The sequence below is a fragment of the Bombina bombina genome, chromosome 7 (assembly GCF_027579735.1).
Source record: "Bombina bombina isolate aBomBom1 chromosome 7, aBomBom1.pri, whole genome shotgun sequence".
Classification (NCBI taxonomy): Eukaryota; Metazoa; Chordata; class Amphibia; order Anura; family Bombinatoridae; genus Bombina; species Bombina bombina.
In genome coordinates this window covers 443,838,411-443,862,368 of record NC_069505.1, presented here as the reverse complement: position 1 = coordinate 443,862,368, position 23,958 = coordinate 443,838,411, and the positions used below count along the sequence as shown (strand labels likewise).

Genomic DNA, 23,958 nt, shown 5'->3' with positions numbered 1-23,958 from the left:
CCCTAACACCCCCTAACTTACATATTAATTAAATAAATCTAAATAATATTTCTATTATGAACTAAATTAATGCTATTTAAAACTAAATACTTACCTTTAAAATAAACCCTAATATAGCTACAATATAAATAATAATTATATTGTAGCTATGTTAGGATTTATTTTTATTTTAAAGGCAAATTTTAATTTATTTTAACTAGGTACAATAGCTATTAAATAGTTATTAACTATTTAATAGCTTACCTAGCTAAAATAAAGAGAAATTTACCTGTAAAATAAAAACTAACCTAAGTTACAATTACACCTAACACTACACTATCATTAAATAAATTATTCCTATTTAAAACTAAATACTTACCTGTAAAATAAACCCTAAGATAGCTACAATGTAATTAATAATTACATTGTAGCTATTTTAGGATTTATGTTTATTTTACAGGTAACTTTGTATTTATTTTAGCTAGTTAGAATAGTTATTAAATAGTTATTAACTATTTAATAACTACCTAGCTAAAAGAAATACAAAATTACCTGTAAAATAAATCCTAACCTAAGTTAGAATTAAACCTAGCACTACACTATCATTAAATTAATTAAATAAATTAACTACAAATAACTACAATTAAATACAATTACATAAACTAACTAAAGTACAAAAAATAAAAAAGCTAAGTTACAAAAAATAAAAAAAATAAGTTACAAACATTTTAAAAATATTACAACAATTTTAAGCTACTTACACCTAATCTAAGCCCCCTAATAAAATAACAAACCCCCCCAAAATAAAAAAATGCACTACCCTATTCTAAATTAAAAAAGTTCAAAGCTCTTTTACCTTACCAGCCCTTAAAAGGGCTTTTTGTGGGGCATGCCCCAAAGAATTCAGCTCTTTTGCCTGTAAAAGAAAAATACAACCCCCCCAACATTAAAACCCACCACCCACATACCCCTAATCTAACCCAAACCCCCCTTAAAATAACCTAACACTAATCCCCTGAAGATCATCCTACCTTGAGTCGTCTTCACTCAGCCGAGCAGCGATGGAACCGAAGAGGAGACCCGGAGCGGCAGAAGTTATCCTGCAAGGGGCGCTGAAGAAATCTTCCATCCGATGAAGTGATCCTCCAGTCGGCGCTGAAGAAGTCTTCCGTCCGGGCGATGTCATCTTCCAAGAGGCGCTGAAGAAGTCTTCTATCCGGGCGATGTCATCTTCCAAGCGGGGTCTTCAATCTTCATCCCGCCGACGCGGAACATCCTTCTTTACCGACGGACTACCAACGAATGAAGGCTCCTTTAAGGGTCATCATCCAAGATGGCGTCCCTTCAATTCTGATTGGCTGATAGGATTTTATCAGCCAATCAGAATTAAGGTAGGAAAAATCTGATTGGCTGATTGAATCAGCCAATCAGATTCAAGTTCAATCCGATTGGCTGATCCAATCAGCCAATCAGATTGAGCTCGCATTCTATTGGCTGTTCCGATCAGCCAATAGAATGCGAGCTCAATCTGATTGGCTGATTGGATCAGCCAATCGGATTGAACTTGAATCTGATTGGCTGATTCAATCAGCCAATCAGATTTTTCCTACCTTAATTCCGATTGGCTGATAGAATCCTATCAGCCAATCGTAATTGAAGGGACGCCATCTTGGATGACGTCCCTTAAAGGAGCCTTCATTCGTCGGTACTCCGTCGGTAAAGAAGGATGTTCCGCGTCGGCGGGATGAAGATTGAAGACCCCGCTTGGAAGATGACATCGCCCGGATAGAAGACTTCTTCAGCGCCTCTTGGAAGATGACATCGCCCGGATGGAAGACTTCTTCAGTGCCGACTGGAGGATCACTTCATCGGATGGAAGATTTCTTCAGCGCCCCTTGCAGGATAACTTCTGCCGCTCCGGGTCTCCTCTTCGGTTCCATCGCTGCTCGTCTGAGTGAAGACGACTCAAGGTAGGATGATCTTCAGGGGATTAGTGTTATTTTTATTTAAGGGGTGTTTGGGTTAGATTAGGGGTATGTGGGTGGTGGGTTTTAATGTTGGGGGGGTTGTATTTTTCTTTTACAGGCAAAAGAGCTGAATTCTTTGGGGCATGCCCCACAAAAAGCCCTTTTAAGGGCTGGTAAGGTAAAAGAGCTTTGAACTTTTTAAATTTAGAATAGGGTAGGGCATTTTTTTATTTTGGGGAGGTTTGTTATTTTATTAGGGGGCTTAGATTAGGTGTAAGTAGCTTAAAATTGTTGTAATATTTTTAAAATATTTGTAACTTATTTTTTTTATTTTTTGTAACTTAGCTTTTTTTATTTTTTGTACTTTAGTTAGTTTATGTAATTGTATTTAATTGTAGTTATTTGTAGTTAATTTATTTAATTAATTTAATGATAGTGTAGTGTTAGGTTTAATTCTAACTTAGGTTAGGATTTATTTTACAGGTAATTTTGTATTTCTTTTAGCTAGGTAGTTATTAAATAGTTAATAACTATTTAATAACTATTCTAACTAGCTAAAATAAATACAAAGTTACCTGTAAAATAAATATACATCCTAAAATAGCTACAATGTAATTATTAATTACATTGTAGCTATCTTAGGGTTTATTTTACAGGTAAGTATTTAGTTTTAAATAGGAATAATTTATTTAATGATAGTGTAGTGTTAGGTGTAATTGTAACTTAGGTTAGTTTTTATTTTACAGGTAAATTTCTCTTTATTTTAGCTAGGTAAGCTATTAAATAGTTAATAACTATTGTACCTATTTAAAATAAATTGAAAGATGCCTGTAAAATAAAAATAAATCCTAAGATAGCTACAATATAATTATTATTTATATTGTAGCTATATTAGGGTTTATTTTAAAGGTAAGTATTTAGTTTTAAATAGGATTAATTTAGTTCATAATAGAAATATTATTTAGATTTATTTAATTAATATTTAAGTTAGGGGGGTGTTAGGGTTAGTGTTAGACTTAGGTTTAGGGGTTAATAAATTTATTACAGTGGCGGCGGTGTAGTGGGGGGCAGGATAGGGGTTAATAAATGTATTATAGGTGGCAACGGTGTAGGGGGGGCAGATTAGGGGTTAATAAATTTAATATAGGTTGCGGCAGGGTCCAGGAGTGGCGGTTTAGGGGTTAAACTATTTATTTAGTTGCGGCGAGATGCGGGATCGGCAGGATAGGGGTTAATAACTTTATTATAGAGGGCGGCAGTATAGGGGGGGCAGGATAGGGGTTACTAGGTATAATGTAGGTGGCGGTGGGCTCCGGGAGCGGCGGTTTAGGGGTTAATACATTTATTATAGTTGCTGCGTGGTCAGGGAGCGGCGGTTTAGGGGTTAATATGTATAGAGTAGCTTGCGGTGGGCTCCGGGAGCGGCGGTTTAGGGGGTAATAACTTTATTTAGTTGCGGCGGTGTAGGGGGGGACAGCTTAGGGGTGTTTAGACTCGGGGTACATGTTAGGGTGTTAGGTGTAGACAGCTCCCATAGGAATCAATGGGATATCTGGTAGCAGCGAACTTGTACTTTCGCTATGGTCAGACTCCCATTGATTCCTATGGGATCCGCCGCCTCCAGGGTGGCGGTTTGAAAACCAGGTATGCTGGGCCGGAAAAGTGCCGAGCGTACCTGCTAGTTTTTTGATAACTAGCAAAAGTAGTCAGATTGTGCCGCACTTGTGTGCGGAACATCTGGAGTGACGTAAGAATCGATCTGTGTCGGACTGAGTCCGGCGGATCGAAGATTACGTCACAAAATTCTACTTTTGCCGGTCTCTAGCCTTTGATAACTAAGGCGAATTAGCCTCGCCACAAATACGCTGCGGAACGCCAGCGTATTTGAGGTTGACGGCTTGATAACTAGGCCCCCTTATGTAATGCGGTACTTAATTACTGATATATACTGTGCATATATAAACATGTATTGTGTGTGCAGACATTATGTAATGCAGTACTTAATTACTGATATATACTGTGCATATATAAACATTTATTGTGTGTGCAGACCTTATGTAATGCAGTACTTAATTACTGATATATACTGTGCATATATAAACATGTATTGTGTGTGCAGACCTTATGTAATGCAGCACTTAATTACTGATATATACTGTGCATGTATAAACATTTATTGTGTGTGCAGACCTTATGTAATGCAGTACTTAATTACTGATATATACTGTGCATATATAAACATGTATTGTGTGTGCAGACCTTATGTAATGCAGCACTTAATTACTGATATATAATGTACATATATAAACATTTATTGTGTGTGCAGACCTGATGTAATGTAGCACTTAATTACTGATATATACTGTGCATATATAAACATTTATTGTGTGTGCAGACCTTAAGTAATGCAGCACTTAATTACTGATATATACTGTGCATATGTAAACATTTATTGTGTGTGCAGACCTTATGTAATGCTGCACTTAATTACTGATATATACTGTGCACATATAAACATTTATTGTGTGTGCAGACCTTATGTAATGTGGTACTTAATTACTGATATATACTGTGCATATATAAACATGTATTGTGTGTGCAGACCTTAAGTAATGCAGCACTTAATTACTGATATATACTGTGCATATGTAAACATTTATTGTGTGTGCAGACCTTATGTAATGCTGCACTTAATTACTGATATATACTGTGCACATATAAACATTTATTGTGTGTGCAGACCTTATGTAATGTGGTACTTAATTACTGATATATACTGTGCATATATAAACATGTATTGTGTGTGCAGACCTTATGTAATGCAGTACTTAATTACTGATATATACTGTGCATATATAAACATTTATTGTGTGTGCAGACCTTATGTAATGCAGCACTTAATTACTGATATATACTGTGCATATATAAACATTTATTGTGTGTGCAGACCTTATGTAATGCTGCACTTAATTACTGATATATACTGTGCACATATAAACATTTATTGTGTGTGCAGACCTTATGTAATGCAGCACTTAATTACTGATATATACTGTGCATATATAAACATGTATTGTGTGTGCAGACCTTAAGTAATGCAGCACTTAATTACTGATATATACTGTGCATATGTAAACATTTATTGTGTGTGCAGACCTTATGTAATGCTGCACTTAATTACTGATATATACTGTGCACATATAAACATTTATTGTGTGTGCAGACCTTATGTAATGCTGCACTTAATTACTGATATATACTGTGCACATATAAACATTTATTGTGTGTGCAGACCTTATGTAATGTGGTACTTAATTACTGATATATACTGTGCATATATAAACATGTATTGTGTGTGCAGACCTTATGTAATGCAGTACTTAATTACTGATATATACTGTGCATATATAAACATTTATTGTGTGTGCAGACCTTATGTAATGCAGCACTTAATTACTGATATATACTGTGCATATATAAACATTTATTGTGTGTGCAGACCTTATGTAATGCTGCACTTAATTACTGATATATACTGTGCACATATAAACATTTATTGTGTGTGCAGACCTTATGTAATGCAGCACTTAATTACTGATAAACCCACATGGCTAGTTCCTATACCGCTTTACAGCGGTTGTGTTAGGCAGAGAGACATCGCATAGGATGGGCGGGGCCTAATTTTTGCGCCTCAGATGCGCAGTTAATTTTTTTTTATTTTTTTTCATTTTTTAAATAGTTTTTATTTGAGGTTTGGAGAAAGGCATACATAATAAGAATATAGCATAATAAATATAAAAATACAAGCAGTATAAGGTATATCAGATTACATTTTCAACATTTGTACCTGCAGAGGAAATATCTACTATGTCAAATGGTTGCCTAATGTTCTATGTACCTCCCAAATAATATATGAGGCCACTTTTGGACCTCCCAAATGAACAAGTCAGCTGTAGGAGGTTGCTGCCAATACTGGAAACCACTTTTGGGTCTCTACTGATAAACCTCATTTTTTATTATAAACAAACAGTTAACCCCTATAATCGAGTGCCCAGACTCAGGAAAATAAATCCCCATATGAAAAACAATGGCCTCTCTTGGACAAGTAACATTGGCATATACCATACTATTAAAAGGGAGCAAAAGGGGGGACATATCAAGTATTACTCTTTGGACTCTTAACAAGCTTCTTGGGTTAGGGAATGACTGAAGGACTATAGCAATATGGAACAATCATATTGTACAAAACCATATAGGAGGATGTTAAACATGAGCAGTTTAAATAAATATAAGTTGTTTGCCTCTGATAAGATGCAAGTCATATCTGTCTCAAGGCATCTCTGTAACTGTTAGAGAATCAAAATAAAAAAAAATACACATATATACATACACAGAAGCTGATTAACCTGAACTCCCATTACCAAACGCTAAAGCAACGAATATGTTAATAAAGTAGGCTTTGATGCCACGGCCGCTAGTAGTTCAGTAATTATCAGAATAAAGTGGTGGTTGACTACACAAGTTTCCAGAACATAGTTGAGGGTAAATAAAGCTCACCTGCAGTATAAGATATAGGTAAATACTAGCATAGTGTAAGTTAGTTATAAGAGCAGGCAGGTCACTCATCTCCGATATCAGTAAAGTTTTAGATAGGAGATAATATGTATATCCTGGATTAAAACTTAGACCTTTATAGGGAGGGAGCACAGTGGTGTACAGGCATGGTATTGGGAGCAAAAGTAAACAATATAGAGGCAGAGGGCTGTATTATAAACCATTGTTGTGTGCATAGGAATAAAGAGTTAACAAGTAGGGACAAAGTCATCCACATATCAGGCTTAGTTGCCATCATTAGGACACATTTCAGAGTATGTAGGGGGATTATAAACAAAATAGGTGCCTCTAGAGAACGAGTGGTCAACCATAGTCGAGAGAGGGTAGCATAATAGGTAATTGTTCATGCTGTAATAGTTCAGCGTGTTGTAAAATCACTTATGCTGCCGTATAGAGCAACAAATGTTCAGCCGATTCCAGACCTGTACTGGATCATTATAGCAAGTCTCAGCATAGGGGTATAACTGGTATCATGTTTCCAGAGAGCTGCATTCTGTATATTGGGCTCAAGATAATTCTGCTCACACTTGTCTCCTCTCTTTACCTGAGGATATTCGGCACTTAGTGTGTAATGGCTCACACCAGGCTTCCCAAAAGAACTGGCGGCTCTTCCACTGGTTAAGCTATGGACAGCCTCTGTCCCCCTCCGATATTGGGCCACACCGCCAGGATAATAAGGAACCCTCTTTTGATTAGAGGGTGTTAGTTGCCAAAGTACCTTGGTATTCTGGCCCGATCTGTATGCTGAGGCCTCGGCGCTCTGTCCCATTTCACTCCTTGTAGGTGTATGGCACGCCGCCGCGTGTACCTCCGTCTCGGCCCTAGGAGTATTTCTTTTGAGTGACATCTACTCCCCGTTCGGCTGTACAATACAACCAACGGTAAGTTCAGGAGTAAGTGTGACTCGTGTGTGGTATGGTCTCTCTGCGCCTGAGGCATCTCCGCCCTGTAGCAGCGCAACCGCCTGCGAGTCCGCCATTGTTCCGCAAGCAGTCAGAGCTTGGGTCTGCCGAAGGGCATCTCCAATCTGAAGAGGAGCATGTTCATCTTCAGGGAAGGCTGCGGCATCCTGTATGTACCCCTGTATAACACGGTCCTGTAGATCTTGTGTTTCTGTAGGTGGATGAAAGGGTACAAGTTCCTCTGCAGCATGTTTCAGTGTTTGCTGGCTCTCTTGTTCTATCCCGAAGGCCTCACATAGGCGTTGCTCGAGGGATCGAAAATGGTCTTGCAAGAGTTGCAAAATCTCTGTCTCAAAGCTGTTTAACATCCTTGAAGTGTATCTTCAATCGGAAATAGATAGATAGCAGTGATATAACACTGCCCAACCCTGCTTCTCAGGGGGGGGTGTTGAAGGCCTCTACCGCTGTGGGCCGCCACAGGCCTCAACGCTCCGGATCGGCAAGAAAGTGCAGTTCCTCTAACAAATTTTTATAACAATCGAAATAACTCAGTCTCATTGGTATTAAGCTTGCATTTTCAGAAGCAGATGAGTAGAGGAGCTGCTGATAATTGGCAATTTAACAGCAGTTTGCACAGAGCTGCCAATATTGCCACCATTCAAGGTGCTGCCCAGAGACACGCCCCCATGCGCAGTTGATTTTCATATGAAGGCAGCAAACTTCAGCTCCGGTGGGCCCAAACTGAAGACATAGCCTAACAAAGTTATAGTGAGATTTCTCAGACCCCTGAGGGCAGGTAGGCAGGGGTTTGCTAATCTATTTGTTATAACGTTTTTGGGTAATGTTTTTTCCCATAGAGGGTTAATTTGTCCCTTACTTGTGGTGCATTTTAAAGCAGATTTGGAAAAATTGTGTGCTTTTTTTACTTCTTAAAGGCGCAGTACCGTTTTGCAAATTGTTGTTTTTATCATTAAATAAAGTGTTTTCAAGACTTTTTGTGGTCATTACTAGCCTGTTCAACATGTCTGACATTGAGGAAAGTCAATGCTTTATGTGTTTAGAAGCCATTGTGGAACCCCCACTTACATTGTGTCCCTCATGTACTGAAAGGGCCTTACATTGCAAAGAACATATTTTAAGTGATATAAGTATGTCTCAGGATGATTCTCAGTCTGAAGAGAACCAGATTATGCCATCCAATTCTCCCCAAGTGTTACAACCTCTAACTCCCACTCAAGCGACGCCAAGTACTTCTAGTACGTCTAATTCTTTTACTCTGCAAGATATGGCTGCAGTTATGTCTACTACCCTTACAGAGGTGTTATCTAAACTGCCAGGTTTACAAGGTAAGCGCAGTAGGTCCGGTATTAAGGTAAATGCTGAGCCCTCTGATGCTTTATTGGCCATTTCCGATGTACCCTCACAGTGTTCTGATTTGGGGGTCGGGGAATTGCTGTCTGAGGGAGAGCTTTCAGATTCAGGAAATGTATTACCTCAGACAGACTCGGACATGATGTCCTTTAAATTTAAGCTTGAACACCTCCACCTGTTACTCCGGGAGGTTTTAGCGACTCTGGATGATTGTGACCCTATTGTAATACCACCAGAGAAATTGTGTAAGATGGATAAATATCTAGAGGTACCTACTTACACTGATGTTTTTCCAGTCCCTAAAAGAATTTCGGACATTGTTACTAAGGAATGGGATAGACCAGGCATTCCGTTCTCTCCCCCTCCTACTTTTAAGAAAATGTTTCCCATATCTGACACCATTTGGGATTCTTGGCAAACGGTCCCTAAGGTGGAGGGAGCTATTTCTACCCTAGCTAAGCGTACAACTATACCTATTGAGGACAGTTGTGCTTTCAAAGATCCTATGGATACAAAATTGGAGGGTCTTCTAAAGAAATTGTTTATTCATCAGGGTTTTTTTCTACAACCTATAGCGTGCATTGTTCCAGTTACTACTGCAGCAGCTTTTTGGTTCAAGGCTCTAGAGGAGTCTCTTAAGGTTGAGACCCCATTAGATGATATTTTGGATAGAATTAAGGCTCTCAAGCTAGCTAATTCTTTTATTACTGATGCCGCTTTTCAAATGGCTAAATTAGCGGCGAATAATGCAGGCTTTGCAATTTTAGCGCATAGAGCGTTATGGCTTAAATCTTGGTCTGCTGATGTATTATCAAAATCTAAGCTTTTAGCTATTCCTTTTAAAGGCAAGACCCTATTCGGGCCTGAACTGAAGGAAATCATTTCTGACATTACTGGAGGTAAAGTTCATGCCCTACCTCAGGATAAGACTGTTAAGATGAGGGCTAAACAAAATAATTTTCATTCCTTTCGAAACTTTAAAGGTGGACCCTCTACTTCCTCTTCCGCCACAAAGCAGGAGGGGAATTTTGCACAATCCAAGTCAGTCTGGAGACCTAACCAGGCCTGGAATAAAGGTGAACAAGTTAAGAAGCCCGCTGCTGCTACCAAGACAGCATGAAGGGGCAGCCCCCGATCCGGGACCGGATTTAGTAGGGGGCAGACTTTCTCTCTTCGCTCAGGCTTGGGCAAGGGATGTTCAGGATCCCTGGGCATTAGAAATTGTGACCCAGGGGTATCGGCTAGAATTCAAGGATTTTCTCCCAAGAGGGAGATTTCATCTTTCACGTTTGTCTGTAGACCAGACAAAAAGAGAGGCGTTCTTACGCTATGTAAAATACCTCTATACCATGGGTATAATTTGTCCAGTTCCAAAACTAGAGCAGGGACAGGGGTTTTACTCAAATCTGTTCATGGTTCCCAAAAAAGAGGGAACCTTCAGACCGATTTTAGATCTCAAATGCCTAAACAAATTTCTCAGAGTCCCATCGTTCAAGATGGAGACTATACGAACAATTTTACCAATGATCCAGGAGGGTCAATATATGACCACCGTGGACCTAAAGGATGCGTATCTTCACATTCCTATCCACAAGGATCATCATCAGTTTCTAAGGTTTGCCTTTCTGGACGAACATTATCAGTTCGTGGCCCTCCCTTTCGGGTTGGCCACAGCTCCCAGAATCTTCAAAAAGGGTCCCTTTTGGCGGTTCTCAGGCCGCGGGGCATAGCGGGGCATATTTTGATCCAGGCGTCAACTTATCACCTGACCAAATCTCACACGGACATCGTCATTTCTAAGAACTCACGGTTGGAAAGTTAATATAGAAAAGAGTTCACTAGTTCCACTAACAAGAGTTCCATTCTTGGGAACTCTGATAGACTCGGTAGACATGAAAATTTTTCTGACGCAGGTCAGAAAGTCAAAGATTCTAACCACTTGCCGAGCACTTCAGTCCATTCCTCGGCCATCAGTGGCGCAGTGTATGGAGGTCATTGGGTTAATGGTAGCGGCAATGGACATTGTTCCGTTTGCTCGCTTTCATCTCAGACCACTGCAGCTGTGCATGCTCAGACAGTGGAATGGGGATTATGCAAATTTATCTCCTCAGATAAATCTGGACCTAGAGACCAGAGACTCTCTTCTTTGGTGGTTGTCACAGGATCATCTGTCCCAGGGAATGTGTTTCCGCAGGCCAGCATGGGTCATAGTGACGACGGATGCCAGCCTCTTGGGCTGGGGTGCAGTCTGGAATTCCCTGAAGGCTCAGGGTGTTTGGAATCAGGAGGAGTCCCTATTACCAATCAATATTCTGGAACTGAGAGCAATATTCAACGCGCTTCAGGCGTGGCCTCAGTTGGCCTTGGCCAAATTCATAAGATTCCAGTCAGACAATATCACGACTGTAGCATATATCAATCATCAAGAGGGAACAAAGAGTTCTCTAGCGATGATAGAGGCTTCAAAGATAATCCGATGGGCGGAGACTCACTCTTGCCACCTATCAGCAATCTATATCCCAGGAGTAGAGAACTGGGAAGCGGATTTTCTAAGTCGTCAGATTTTTCATCCGGGGGAGTGGGAGCTCCATCCGGAGGTGTTTGCGTCATAGATTCATCAATGGGGTACACCGGAATTGGATCTGATGGCATCTCGTCAGAATGCCAAACTTCCTCGTTACGGGTCCAGGTCAAGGGATCCCCAAGCTGTACTGATAGATGCTCTAGCAGTACCTTGGTCGTTCAACCTGGCTTATGTGTTTCCTCCATTTCCTCTCCTACCTCGTCTGATTGCAAGAATCCAACAGGAGAGAGCTTCAGTAATCCTGATAGCACCTGCGTGGCCACGCAGGACTTGGTATGCAGATCTAGTGGACATGTCATCTCTGCCACCGTGGAAACTGCCATTGAGACAGGACCTTCTCATCCAAGGTCCGTTCCAACATCCAAATCTAAATTTTCTGCAGCTGACTGCCTGGAGATTGAACGCTTGATTTTATCTAAGCGGGGATTCTCTGAGTCGGTCATTGATACTTTGATTCAGGCTCGAAAACCTGTCACTAGAAAAATTACCATAAGATATGGCGTAAATATCTTTATTGGTGCGAATCCAAGGGCTACTCATGGAGTAGGGTTAGGATTCCTAGGATTTTGTCCTTTCTCCAAGAAGGATTGGAGAAGGGATTATCAGCTAGTTCCTTAAAGGGACAAATTTCTGCTTTGTCAATTTTACTACACAAGCGTCTGGCGGATGTCCCAGACGTTCAGTCTTTTTGTCAGGCTTTAATCAGAATCAAGCCTGTGTTTAAACCTATTGCTCCGCCATGGAGTTTGAATTTAGTTCTCAATGTTCTTCAAGGGGTTCCGTTTGAACCCATGCATTCCATGGATATTAAGCTTTTATCTTGGAAAGTTTTGTTCTTAGTTGCTATCTCTTCTGCTCAAAGGGTTTCTGAGCATTCTGCGTTACAATGTGATTCGCCTTATCTTATATTCCATTCTGACAGGTGGTTTTGCGTACTAAACCTGGATTCCTTCCTAAGGTTGTTTCAAATTAGAATATTAATCAGGAAATTGTTGTTCCTTCCTTGTGTCCTAATCCTTCGTCTAAGAAGGAACGTCTGTTACATAACTTGGACGTGGTTTGTGCCTTGAAATTTTACTTACAAGCGACCAAGGATTTCCATCAAACATCTTCTCTATTCATTGTTTATTCTGGAAAGCTTAGGGGTCAAAAAGCTACGGCTACCTCTCTTTCTTTTTGGCTGAAAGGCATCATCCACCTGGCATACGAGACTGCTGGACAGCAGCCTCCTGAAAAGATTACGGTTCATACTATTAGAGCGGTGGCTTCCACATGGGCTTTTAAAAACTATGCTTCTGTTGAACAGATTTGTAAGGCTGTGACTTGGTCCTCCCTTCATACTTTTTCCAAATTTTACAAATTTGATACTTTTGCTTCTTCGGAGGCTATTTTTGGGAGAAATGTTCTTCAAGCAGTGGTGCCTTCCGTTTAGGTATCTGTCTTGTCCCTCCCGTTCATCAGTGTCCTGTTGCTTTGGTATTGTATCCCACAAGTAAGGATGAATCCGTGGACTCGTCGTATCTAGTAGAAGAAAATGAAATTTATGCTTACCTGATAAATTGATTTCTTCTACGATACGACGAGTCCACAGCCCTCCCTGTCATTTTAGGCAGATTATATTTTTGTTTTCAAACTTCAGTCACCTCTGCACCTTTTTTAGTTTCTCCTTTTTCTTCCTATACCTTCGGTCGAATGACTGGGGGGTGGAGTCAAGGGAGGAGCTATATAGACAGCTCTGCTGTGGTGCTCTTTGCCACTTCCTGTTAGCAGGAGGATAATATCCCACAAGTAAGGTTGAATCCGTGGACTTGTCGTATCGTAGAAGAAATCAATTTATCAGGTAAGCATAAATTTCCTTTTGTGTGTGCAGACCTTATGTAATACAGCACTTAATTACTGATATATACTGTGCATATATACACATTTATTGTGCGCGCAGACCTTAGTAATGCAGCGTTAATTACTGATATATACTGTGCATATATAAACATTTATTGTGTGCGCAGACCTTATGTAATGCGGCACTTAATTACTGATATATACTGTACATATATAAACATTTATTGTGTGTGCAGACCTTATGTAATGCAGTGCTTAATTACTGATATATACTGTGCATATATAAACATTTATTGTGTGTGCAGACCTTTTGTAATGCAGCACTTTTAATTATTGATATATACTGTGCATATATAAACATTTATTGTCTGTGCAGACATTATGTAATGTGGTACTTAATTACTGATATATACTGTGCATATATAAACATTTATTGTGTGTACAGACCTTATGTAATGCGGCACTTAATTACTGATATATACTGTGCATATATGCACATTTATTGTGCGCGCAGACATTAGTAATGCAGCGTTAATTACTGATATCTACTGTGCATATATAAACATTTATTGTGTGCAGACCTTATGTAATGCGGCACTTAATAACTGATATATACTGTGCATATATAAACATTTATTGTGTGTACAGATCTTATGTAATGCAGCACTTAATTACAGTACTGATATATACTGTGCATATATAAACATTTATTGTGTGCGCAGACCTTATGTAATGCAGCACTTAATTACTGATATATACTATGCATATATAAACATTTATTGTGTGTACAGACCTTATGTAATGCAGCACTTAATTACTGATATATACTGTACATTACACAGTACTTGTTTAAAACCTCTGCAGCAGGCTCGGTTTGCACAGTGCTGTTTTAAGCTCTCTATAGGACTATTACATAAGAGAAAGACATGAGCGTGTCGGTAGTTACTAATACTGAGGCAGGGCAGCTGGGATTTCAGACTAAACTCTGTCATTTTCCCAACAGATCACACTAACTTCAACAACATGGCCCTAAACTCCCCTCTGGTGCCACAAATCGGTCTCTCATTTGCTCACAACAACCGCACACTGGTACCTAGGATTCCTATGCAAGACCAGGAGTTTTCAACGTATGCTACACTAAAGGCTGTGGGTAAGTGCAGGCGCTCCTGAGCTTGTAATCCTGCAGAACATCTTGCAGTAATCTGGTCACCACACAGCAGCGCTGCTCTCTCTCTCTCTCTCTCTCCAGACCTGGTCACCATACAGCAGCGCTGCTCTCTCTCTCTCTCTCTCTCTCTCTCTCTCTCTCCAGACCTGGTCACCATACAGCAGCGCTGCTCTCTCTCTCTCTCTCTCTCTCTCCAGACCTGGTCACCATACAGCTGCGCTGCTCTCTCTCTCTCTCTCTCTCTCTCTCTCTCTCCAGACCTGGTCACCATACAGCAGCGCTGCTCTCTCTCTCTCTCTCTCTCTCTCTCCAGACCTGGTCACCACACAGCAGCGCTGCTCTCTCTCTCTCTCTCTCTCTCTCTCTCTCCAGACCTGGTCACCATACAGCAGCGCTGCTCTCTCTCTCTCTCCAGACCTGGTCACCACACAGCAGCGCTGCTCTCTCTCTCTCTCTTTCTCTCTCTCTCTCCAGACCTGGTCACCACACAGCAGCGCTGCTCTCTCTCTCTCTCTCTCTCTCCAGACCTGGTCACCACACAGCAGCGCTGCTCTCTCTCCAGACCTGGTCACCATACAGCAGCGCTGCTCTCTCTCTCTCTCTCCAGACCTGGTCACCATACAGCAGCGCTGCTCTCTCTCTCTCTCTCTCTCCAGACCTGGTCACCACACAGCAGCGCTGCTCTCTCTCTCTCTCTTTCTCTCTCTCTCTCCAGACCTGGTCACCACACAGCAGCGCTGCTCTCTCTCTCTCTCTCTCTCTCTCCAGACCTGGTCACCATACAGCAGCGCTGCTCTCTCTCTCTCTTTCTCTCTCTCTCTCTCTCTCTCTCTCTCTCCAGACCTGGTCACCATACAGCAGCGCTGCTCTCTCTCTCTCTTTCTCTCTCTCCAGACCTGGTCACCATACAGCAGCGCTGCTCTCTCTCTCTCTCTTTCTCTCTCTCTCTCTCTCCAGACCTGGTCACCACACAGCAGCGCTGCTCTCTCTCTCTCTCTCTCTCTCCAGACCTGGTCACCACACAGCAGCACTGCTCTCTCTCTCTCTCTCTCTCCAGACCTGGTCACCATACAGCAGCGCTGCTCTCTCTCTCTCTCTCTCTTTCTCTCTCTCTCTCCAGACCTGGTCACCAGACAGCAGCGCTGCTCTCTCTCTCTCTCTCTCTCTCTCTCTCTCTCTCTCTCCAGACCCGGTCACCACACAGCAGCGCTGCTCTCTCTCTCTCTCTCTCTCTCTCTCCCCAGACCTGGTCACCACACAGCACCGCTGCTCTCTCTCTCTCTCTCTCCAGACCTGGTCACCACACAGCAGCGCTGCTCTCTCTCTTTCTCTCTCTCTCTCTCTCTCTCTCTCCAGACCTGGTCACCACACAGCAGCGCTGCTCTCTCTCTCTTTCTCTCTCTCTCTCTCTCTCTCTCTCCAGACCTGGTCACCATACAGCAGCGCTGCTCTCTCTCTCTCTCTCTCTCTCTCTCTCTCTCTCCAGACCTGGTCACCACACAGCAGCGCTGCTCTCTCTCTCTCTCCAGACCTGGTCACCACACAGCAGCGCTGCTCTCTCTCTCTCTCTTTCTCTCTCTCTCTCTCTCTCTCTCCAGAACTGGTCACCACACAGCAGCGCTGCTCTCTCTCTCTCTCCCGACCTGGTCACCATACAGCAGCGCTGCTCTCTCTCTCTCTCTCCAGACCTGGTCACCACACAGCAGCGCTGCTCTCACTCTTTCTCCAACATTGGTGTGTCCGGTCCACGGCGTCATCCTTACTTGTGGGAATATTCTCTTCCCCAACAGGAAATGGCAAAGAGCACAGCAAAAGCTGCCCATATAGCCCCTCCTCTGGCTCCGCCCCCCAGTCATTCTCTTTGCCGCTCTGAACAAGTAGCATCTCCACGGAGATGGTGAAGAGTATGTGGTGTTTAGTTGTAGTTTTTCATTCTTCTATCAAGAGTTTGTTATTTTAAAATAGTGCCTGTTTGTACTATTTACTCTAAAACAGAAAAGGATGAAGAGTTCTGTTTAAAAGAGGTGTATGATTTTAGCAGCAGTAACTAAAATCGATTGCTGTTCCCACGCAGGACTGTTGAGCCCAGAGAACTTCAGTTGGGGGGAACAGTTTGCAGACTTTTCTGCTCAAGGTATGACTAGTCCATTTTCTAACAAGACTTAGTAATGCTAGAAGACTATCATTTTCCCTCTTTGGGATCGGTACGCCATTTTCTTAGACTCATAACAGAATGAAGGCTTATTAATGGGCTATATACTGGTTGACACTATTGTGGGCTAAATCGATTGATTTATTCGATATTTATATGTGATTTTGAAGTGTTTTAAAACTTGAAAATACTTGGTAACGTTTTTAAGTGCCAGGCAGTCATTAGACACCTTTTTCCAGTCAGGAAGGGCCTTTCACTCTAGTAGGCAGAGCCTCATTTTCGCGCCTTAATTGCGCAGTTTCTTCTTTATGCAGTGCATGCAGCTTCATGTGAAAGGGTCTGTTGGTCATTAAAAACGTTTCTGGAAGGCTTATTTCGGTGGCGAATAACCCCCAAGGACAGGTGAAGCCGCAGCAAACGCTGTGACTGGGACTGTAGTGGGTTTAAAATTGTTAATTTGATAAAATAGCTCCGGTTTCCTCATTTAAGGGGTTACAAACTTGAAAATTGGTGTGCAATACTTTCAAAGCATTAAGACACTAGGGTGCAAATTTGGTAAGGATCGGATATTTCCTTCATAGTTTTTCACACATTCAGAAATAAAGTGTGCTCTGTTTAACATTTAAAGAGACAGTAACGGTTTTGTTTAAAAACGGTTTTATTGCATTATTAGCCTGTATAAGCCTGTCTAACATGTCTGTACCTTCAGATAGAACATGTTCTGTATGTATGGAGGCCAAGGTGGTCCCCCCTTCAAATGTATGTGAAAATTGTGCCATGGCGTCCAAACAAAGTAAGGACAGTACTGTCACATTTAATAAGGTTGCCCAAGATGATTCCTCAAATGAAGGTAGTGGGGGTGCTAGGGTCCCTTCTAGCGGTTCTAAGACCGAGGGGCATTGCAGTGGCACCTTACCTAGACGACATCCTAAACAAGCGTCGTCCCTTTCCAGATCAAGGGCTCATACAGACATTGTATTAGCTTTTCTCAGGTCTCACGGGTGGAAGGTGAACGTGGAAAAGAGTTCCCTGTCCCCGTCTACAAGGGTTCCCTTTCTAGGAACAATAATAGATTCTGTAGAAATGAAGATTTTTCTGACAGAGGTCAGAAAATTAAAGCTTCTAAAGGCTTGTCAAGTTCTTCAATCTACTCCTCAGCCTTCCATAGCTCAGTGCATGGAAGTAATAGGTCTAATGGTGGCAGCAATGGACGTGGTTCCTTTTGCTCGAATTCATCTAAGACCATTGCAACTGTGCATGCTCAGACAGTGGAATGGGGATTATGCAGACTTGTCTCCCCAGATTCAAGTAGACCAGTTAACCCGAGACTCACTCCGTTGGTGGTTGATTCAGGATCACCTGTCTCAGGGAATGAGTTTCCGCAGACCAGAGTGGGTCATTGTCACGACCGACGCCAGTCTATTAGGCTGGGGCGCGGTCTGGGACTCCCTGAAAGCTCAGGGTCTATGGTCTCGGGAAGAGTCTCTGCTCCCGATAAACATCCTGGAACTGAGAGCGATATTCAATGCCCTCCGGGCTTGGCCTCAACTAGCGAAGGCCGGATTCATAAGATTCCAGTCGGACAACATGACGACTGTAGCTTACATCAACCATCAGGGAGGAACAAAGAGTTCCTTGGCGATGAGAGAGGTATCCAAGATCATCAAATGGGCGGAGGTTCACTCCTGCCATCTATCTGCAATTCACATCCCAGGAGTAGACAACTGGGAGGCGGATTATTTGAGTCGTCAGACTTTCCATCCGGGGGAGTGGGAACTCCACCCGGAGGTCTTTGCCCAGTTAACTCAATTATGGGGCATTCCAGACATGGATCTGATGGCGTCTCGTCAGAACTTCAAGGTTCCTTACTACGGGTCCAGATCCAGGGATCCCAAGGCGACTCTGGTGGATGCATTAGTGGCGCCTTGGTCCTTCAACCTAGCAGTGTTTCCACTGTTTCCTCTCCTTCCCAGGCTCGTAGCCAGGATCAAACAGGAGAAGGCCTCGGTGATTCTGATAGCTCCTGCGTGGCCACGCAGGACTTGGTATGCAGACCTGGTGAATATGTCATCGGCTCCACCATGGAAGCTACCTTTGAGACAGGATCTCCTAGTACAAGGTCCGTTCGAACATCCAAATCTAGTTTCTCTGCAGCTGACTGCTTGGAAATTGAACGCTTGATTTTATCCAAGCATGGGTTTTCAAATTCAGTGATAGATACTCTGGTCCAAGCCAGAAAACCTGTGACTAGAAAGATTTACCATAAAATATGGAAAAAATATATCTGTTGGTGTGAATCTAAGGGATTCTCCTGGAGTAAAATTAAAATTCCTAAGATTCTTTCCTTTCTCCAAGAGGGTTTGGATAAAGGGTTGTCAGCGAGTTCTCTAAAAGGACATTTTTCTGCTTTATCCGTTTTGTTACACAAACGCCTGTCAGCTTTGCCAGATGTACAAGCTTTTGTGCAGGCTTTGGTCAGGATCAAGCCTGTTTACAGACCCATGACTCCTCCTTGGAGTCTAAATTTAGTTCTTTCAGTTCTTCAAGGGGTTCCGTTTGAACCTTTACATTCCATAGATATTAAGTTACTATCTTGGAAAGTTCTGTTTTTGGTTGCTATTTCTTCTGCTAGAAGAGTTTCTGAATTATCTGCTTTGCAGTGTGATCCACCCTATCTAGTGTTCCATGCAGATAAGGTCGTTTTGCGTACCAAGCCTGGTTTTCTTCCAAAAGTAGTTTCCAACAAGAATATTAACCAGGAAATAGTTGTTCCTTCTCTGTGTCCGAATCCAGTTTCAAAGAAGGAACGTTTGTTACACAATTTAGATGTGGTCCATGCTTTAAAGTTCTATTTAGACGCAACAAAGGATTTCAGACAAACTTCATCTTTGTTTGTCGTTTACTCTGGTAAGAGGAGAGGACAAAAAGCTACTGCTACCTCTCTTTCTTTCTGGCTGAAAAGCATCATCCGATTGGCTTATGAGACTGCCGGACGGCAGCCTCCTGAACGAATCACAGCTCACTCTACTAGAGCTGTGGCTTCCACATGGGCCTTCAAGAACGAGGCTTCTGTTGATCAGATATGTAAGGCAGCGACTTGGTCTTCTCTGCACACTTTTGCCAAATTTTACAAATTCGATACTTTTGCTTCTTCGGAGGCTATTTTTGGGAGAAAGGTTTTGCAAGCCGTGGTGCCTTCCGTTTAGGTAACCTGATTTGCTCCCTCCCTTCATCCGTGTCCTAAAGCTTTGGTATTGGTTCCCACACTACAGTCACCACGGCACCCTATAGTTTCTCCTTTTTTTCTCCTAACCATCGGTCGAATGACTGGGGGGCGGAGCCAGAGGAGGGGCTATATGGGCAGCTTTTGCTGTGCTCTTTGCCATTTCCTGTTGGGGAAGAGAATATTCCCACAAGTAAGGATGACGCCGTGGACCGGACACACCGTTGGAGAAAGAAATTTATCAGGTAAGCATAAATTCTGTTTTTTCTCTCTCTCTCCAGACCAGGTCACCACACAGCAGCGCTGCTCTCTCTTTCTCTCTCTCTCTCTCTCTCTCCAGACCTGGTCACGATACAGCAGCGCTGCTCTCTCTCTCTCTCTCTCTCTCTCTCCAGACCTGGTCACCATACAGCAGCGCTGCTCTCTCTCTCTCTCTCTCTCTCTCTCCAGACCTGGTCACCACACAGCAGCGCTGCTCTCTCTCTCTCTCTCTCCAGACCTGGTCACCATACAGCAGCGCTGCTCTCTCTCTCTCTCTCTCTCTCTCTCTCCAGACCTGGTCACCATACAGCAGCGCTGCTCTCTCTCTCTCTCTCTCTCTCTCCAGACCTGGTCACCATACAGCAGCGCTGCTCTCTCTCTCTCTCTCTCTCCAGACCTGGTCACCATACAGCAGCGCTGCTCTCTCTCTCTCTCTCTCTCTCCAGACCTGGTCACCATACAGCAGCGCTGCTCTCTCTCTCTCTCTCTCCAGACCTGGTCACCATACAGCAGCGCTGCTCTCTCTCTCTCTCTCTCTCTCTCTCCAGACATGGTCACCATACAGCAGCGCTGCTCTCTCTCCCTCTCTCTCTCTCTCTCTCTCTCTCCAGACCTGGTCACCACACAGCAGCGCTGCTCTCTCTCTCTCTCTCTCTCTCTCTCTCCAGACCTGGTCACCATACAGCAGCGCTGCTCTCTCTCTCCAGACCTGGTCACCACACAGCAGCGCTGCTCTCTCTCTCTCTCTCTCTCTCTCTCCAGACCTGGTCACCATACAGCAGCGCTGCTCTCTCTCTCTCTCTCCAGACCTGTTCACCATATAGCAGCGCTGCTCTCTCTCTCTCCCCAGACCTGGTCACCATACAGCAGCACTGCTCTCTCTCTCTCTCTCTCCAGACCTGGTCACCATACAGCAGCGCTGCTCTCTCTCTCTCCCCAGACCTGGTCACCATACAGCAGCACTGCTCTCTCTCTCTCTCTCTCTCTCTCCAGACCTGGTCACCAAACAGCAGCGCTTCTCTCTCTCTCTCTCTCTCTCTCTCTTCAGACCTGGTCACCATACAGCAGCGCTGCTCTCTCTCTCTCTCTCCAGACCTGGTCACCACACAGCAGCGCTGCTCTCTCTCTCTCTCTCCAGACCTGGTCACCACACATCAGCGCTGCTCTCTCTCTCTCTCTCTCCAGACCTGGTCACCACACAGCAGCGCTGCTCTCTCTCTCTTCAGACCTGGTCACCACACAGCAGCGCTGCTCTCTCTCTCTCTCTCTCTCCAGACCTGGTCACCATACAGCAGCGCTGCTCTCTCTCTCTCTCTCTCTCTCTCTCCAGACCTGGTCACCATACAGCAGCGCTGCTCTCTCTCTCTCTCCAGACCAGGTCACCATACAGCAGCGCTGCTCTCTCTCTCTCTCTCTCTCTCTCCAGACCAGGTCACCATACAGCAGCGCTGCTCTCTCTCTCTCTCTCTCTCCAGACCTGGTCACCATACAGCAGCGCTGCTCTCTCTCCAGACCTGGTCACCATACAGCAGCGCTGCTCTCTCTCTCTCTCTCTCTCTCCAGACCTGGTCACCATACAGCAGCGCTGCTCTCTCTCTCTCTCTCTCTCTCTCTCTCTCCAGACCTGGTCACCATACAGCAGCGCTGCTCTTTCTCTCTCTCCAGACCTGGTCACCATACAGCAGCGCTGCTATCTCTCTCTCTCTCTCTCTCTCTCTCCAGACCTGGTCACCATACAGCAGCGCTGCTCTCTCTCTCTCTCTCTCTCCAGACCTGGTCACCACACAGCAGCGCTGCTCTCTCTCCAGACCTGGTCACCATACAGCAGCGCTGCTCTCTCTCTCTCTCTCCAGACCTGGTCACCATACAGCAGCGCTGCTCTCTCTCTCTCTCTCTCTCTCCAGACCTGGTCACCATACAGCAGCGCTGCTCTCTCTCTCTCTCTCTCCAGACCTGGTCACCATACAGCAGCGCTGCTCTCTCTCTCTCCAGACCTGGTCACCACACAGCAGCGCTGCTCTCTCTCTCTCTCTCTCTCTCTCCAGACCTGGTCACCACACAGCAGCGCTGCTCTCTCTCCAGACCTGGTCACCATACAGCAGCGCTGCTCTCTCTCTCTCTCTCCAGACCTGGTCACCATACAGTAGCGCTGCTCTCTCTCTCTCTCTCTCTCTCCAGACCTGGTCACCATACAGCAGCGCTGCTCTCTCTCCAGACCTGGTCACCACACAGCAGCGCTGCTCTCTCTCTCTCTCTCTCCAGACCTGGTCACCATACAGCAGCGCTGCTCTCTCTCTCTCTCCAGACCTGGTCGCCACACAGCAGTGCTGCTCTCTCTCTCCAGACCTGGTCACCATACAGCAGCGCTGCTCTCTCTCTCTCTCTCCAGACCTGGTCACCAAACAGCAGCGCTGCTCTCTCTCTCTCTCTTCAGACCTGGTCACCATACAGCAGCGCTGCTCTCTCTCTCTCCAGACCTGGTCACCATACAGCAGCGCTGCTCTCTCTCTCTCTCTCTCTCTCTCTCCAGACCTGGTCACCATACAGCAGCGCTGCTCTCTCTCTCTCTCCAGACCTGGTCACCACACAGCAGCGCTGCTCTCTCTCTCTCTCTCTCCAGACCTGGTCACCATACAGCAGCGCTGCTCTCTCTCTCCAGACCTGGTCACCAAACAGCAGCGCTGCTCTCTCTCTCTCTCTTCAGACCTGGTCACCATACAGCAGCGCTGCTCTCTCTCTCTCTCTCTCTCTCTCTCTCCAGACCTGGTCACCAAACAGCAGCGCTGCTCTCTCTCTCTCTCTCTCTCTCTCTCCAGACCTGGTCACCAAACAGCAGCGCTGCTCTCTCTCTCTCTCTTCAGACCTGGTCACCAAACAGCAGCGCTGCTCTCTCTCTCTCTCTCTTCAGACCTGGTCACCATACAGCAGCGCTGCTCTCTCTCTCTCTCTCTCTCTCTCTCTCTCTCTCTCTCTCCAGACCTGGTCACCAAACAGCAGCGCTGCTCTCTCTCTCTCTCTTCAGACCTGGTCACCACACAGCAGCGCTGCTCTCTCTCTCTCTCTCTCTCCAGACCTGGTCACCAAACAGCAGCGCTGCTCTCTCTCTCTCTCTCTCTCTCTCTCTCCAGACCTGGTCACCAAACAGCAGCGCTGCTCTCTCTCTTCAGACCTGGTCACCAAACAGCAGCGCTGCTCTCTCTCTCTCTCTCTTCAGACCTGGTCACCATACAGCAGCGCTGCTCTCTCTCTCTCTCTCTCTCTCTCTCTCCAGACCTGGTCACCAAACAGCAGCGCTGCTCTCTCTCTCTCTCTTCAGACCTGGTCACCATACAGCAGCGCTGCTCTCTCTCTCTCTCTCCAGACCTGTTCACCATACAGCAGCGCTGCTCTCTCTCTCTCTCTCCAGACCTGGTCACCACACAGCAGCGCTGCTCTCTCTCTCTCTCTCTCTCTCTCTTTCCAGGCCAGGTCACCATACAGCAGCGCTTCTCTCTCTCTCTCTCTCTCTCTCTCTCTCCAGACCTGGTCACCATACAGCAGCGCTGCTCTCTCTCTCTCTCCAGACCTGGTCACCATACAGCAGCGCTGCTCTCTCTCTCTCTCCAGACCTGGTCACCATACAGCAGTGCTGCTCTCTCTCTCTCTCTCCAGACCTGGTCACCATACAGCAGCGCTGCTCTCTCTCTCTCTCTCTCTCTCTCTCCAGACCTGGTCACCATACAGCAGCGCTGCTCTCTCTCTCTCTCTCTCTCTCTCTCTCCAGACCTGGTCACCATACAGCAGTGCTGCTCTCTCTCTCTCTCCAGACCTGGTCACCATACAGCAGCGCTGCTCTCTCTCTCTCTCTCTCCAACCTGTCACATACAGCAGCGCTGCTCTCCTCTCTCTGTACCACCAC

The 23,958-nt window shown here is 44.4% G+C and overlaps 1 protein-coding gene across 1 annotated transcript in view; it reads left to right on the top strand.

Annotated features, from left to right (window-relative positions):
• The window catches only part of SHISA8 (shisa family member 8), a 175,506-nt gene that overhangs the window by 107,614 nt on the left and 43,934 nt on the right, over positions 1–23,958 (top strand). The window contains exon 3 of the mRNA XM_053689055.1: positions 14,260–14,406. Coding sequence (XP_053545030.1) covers positions 14,260–14,406 — 147 coding nt within the window. The remainder of the gene's footprint in view (positions 1–14,259; positions 14,407–23,958) is intronic.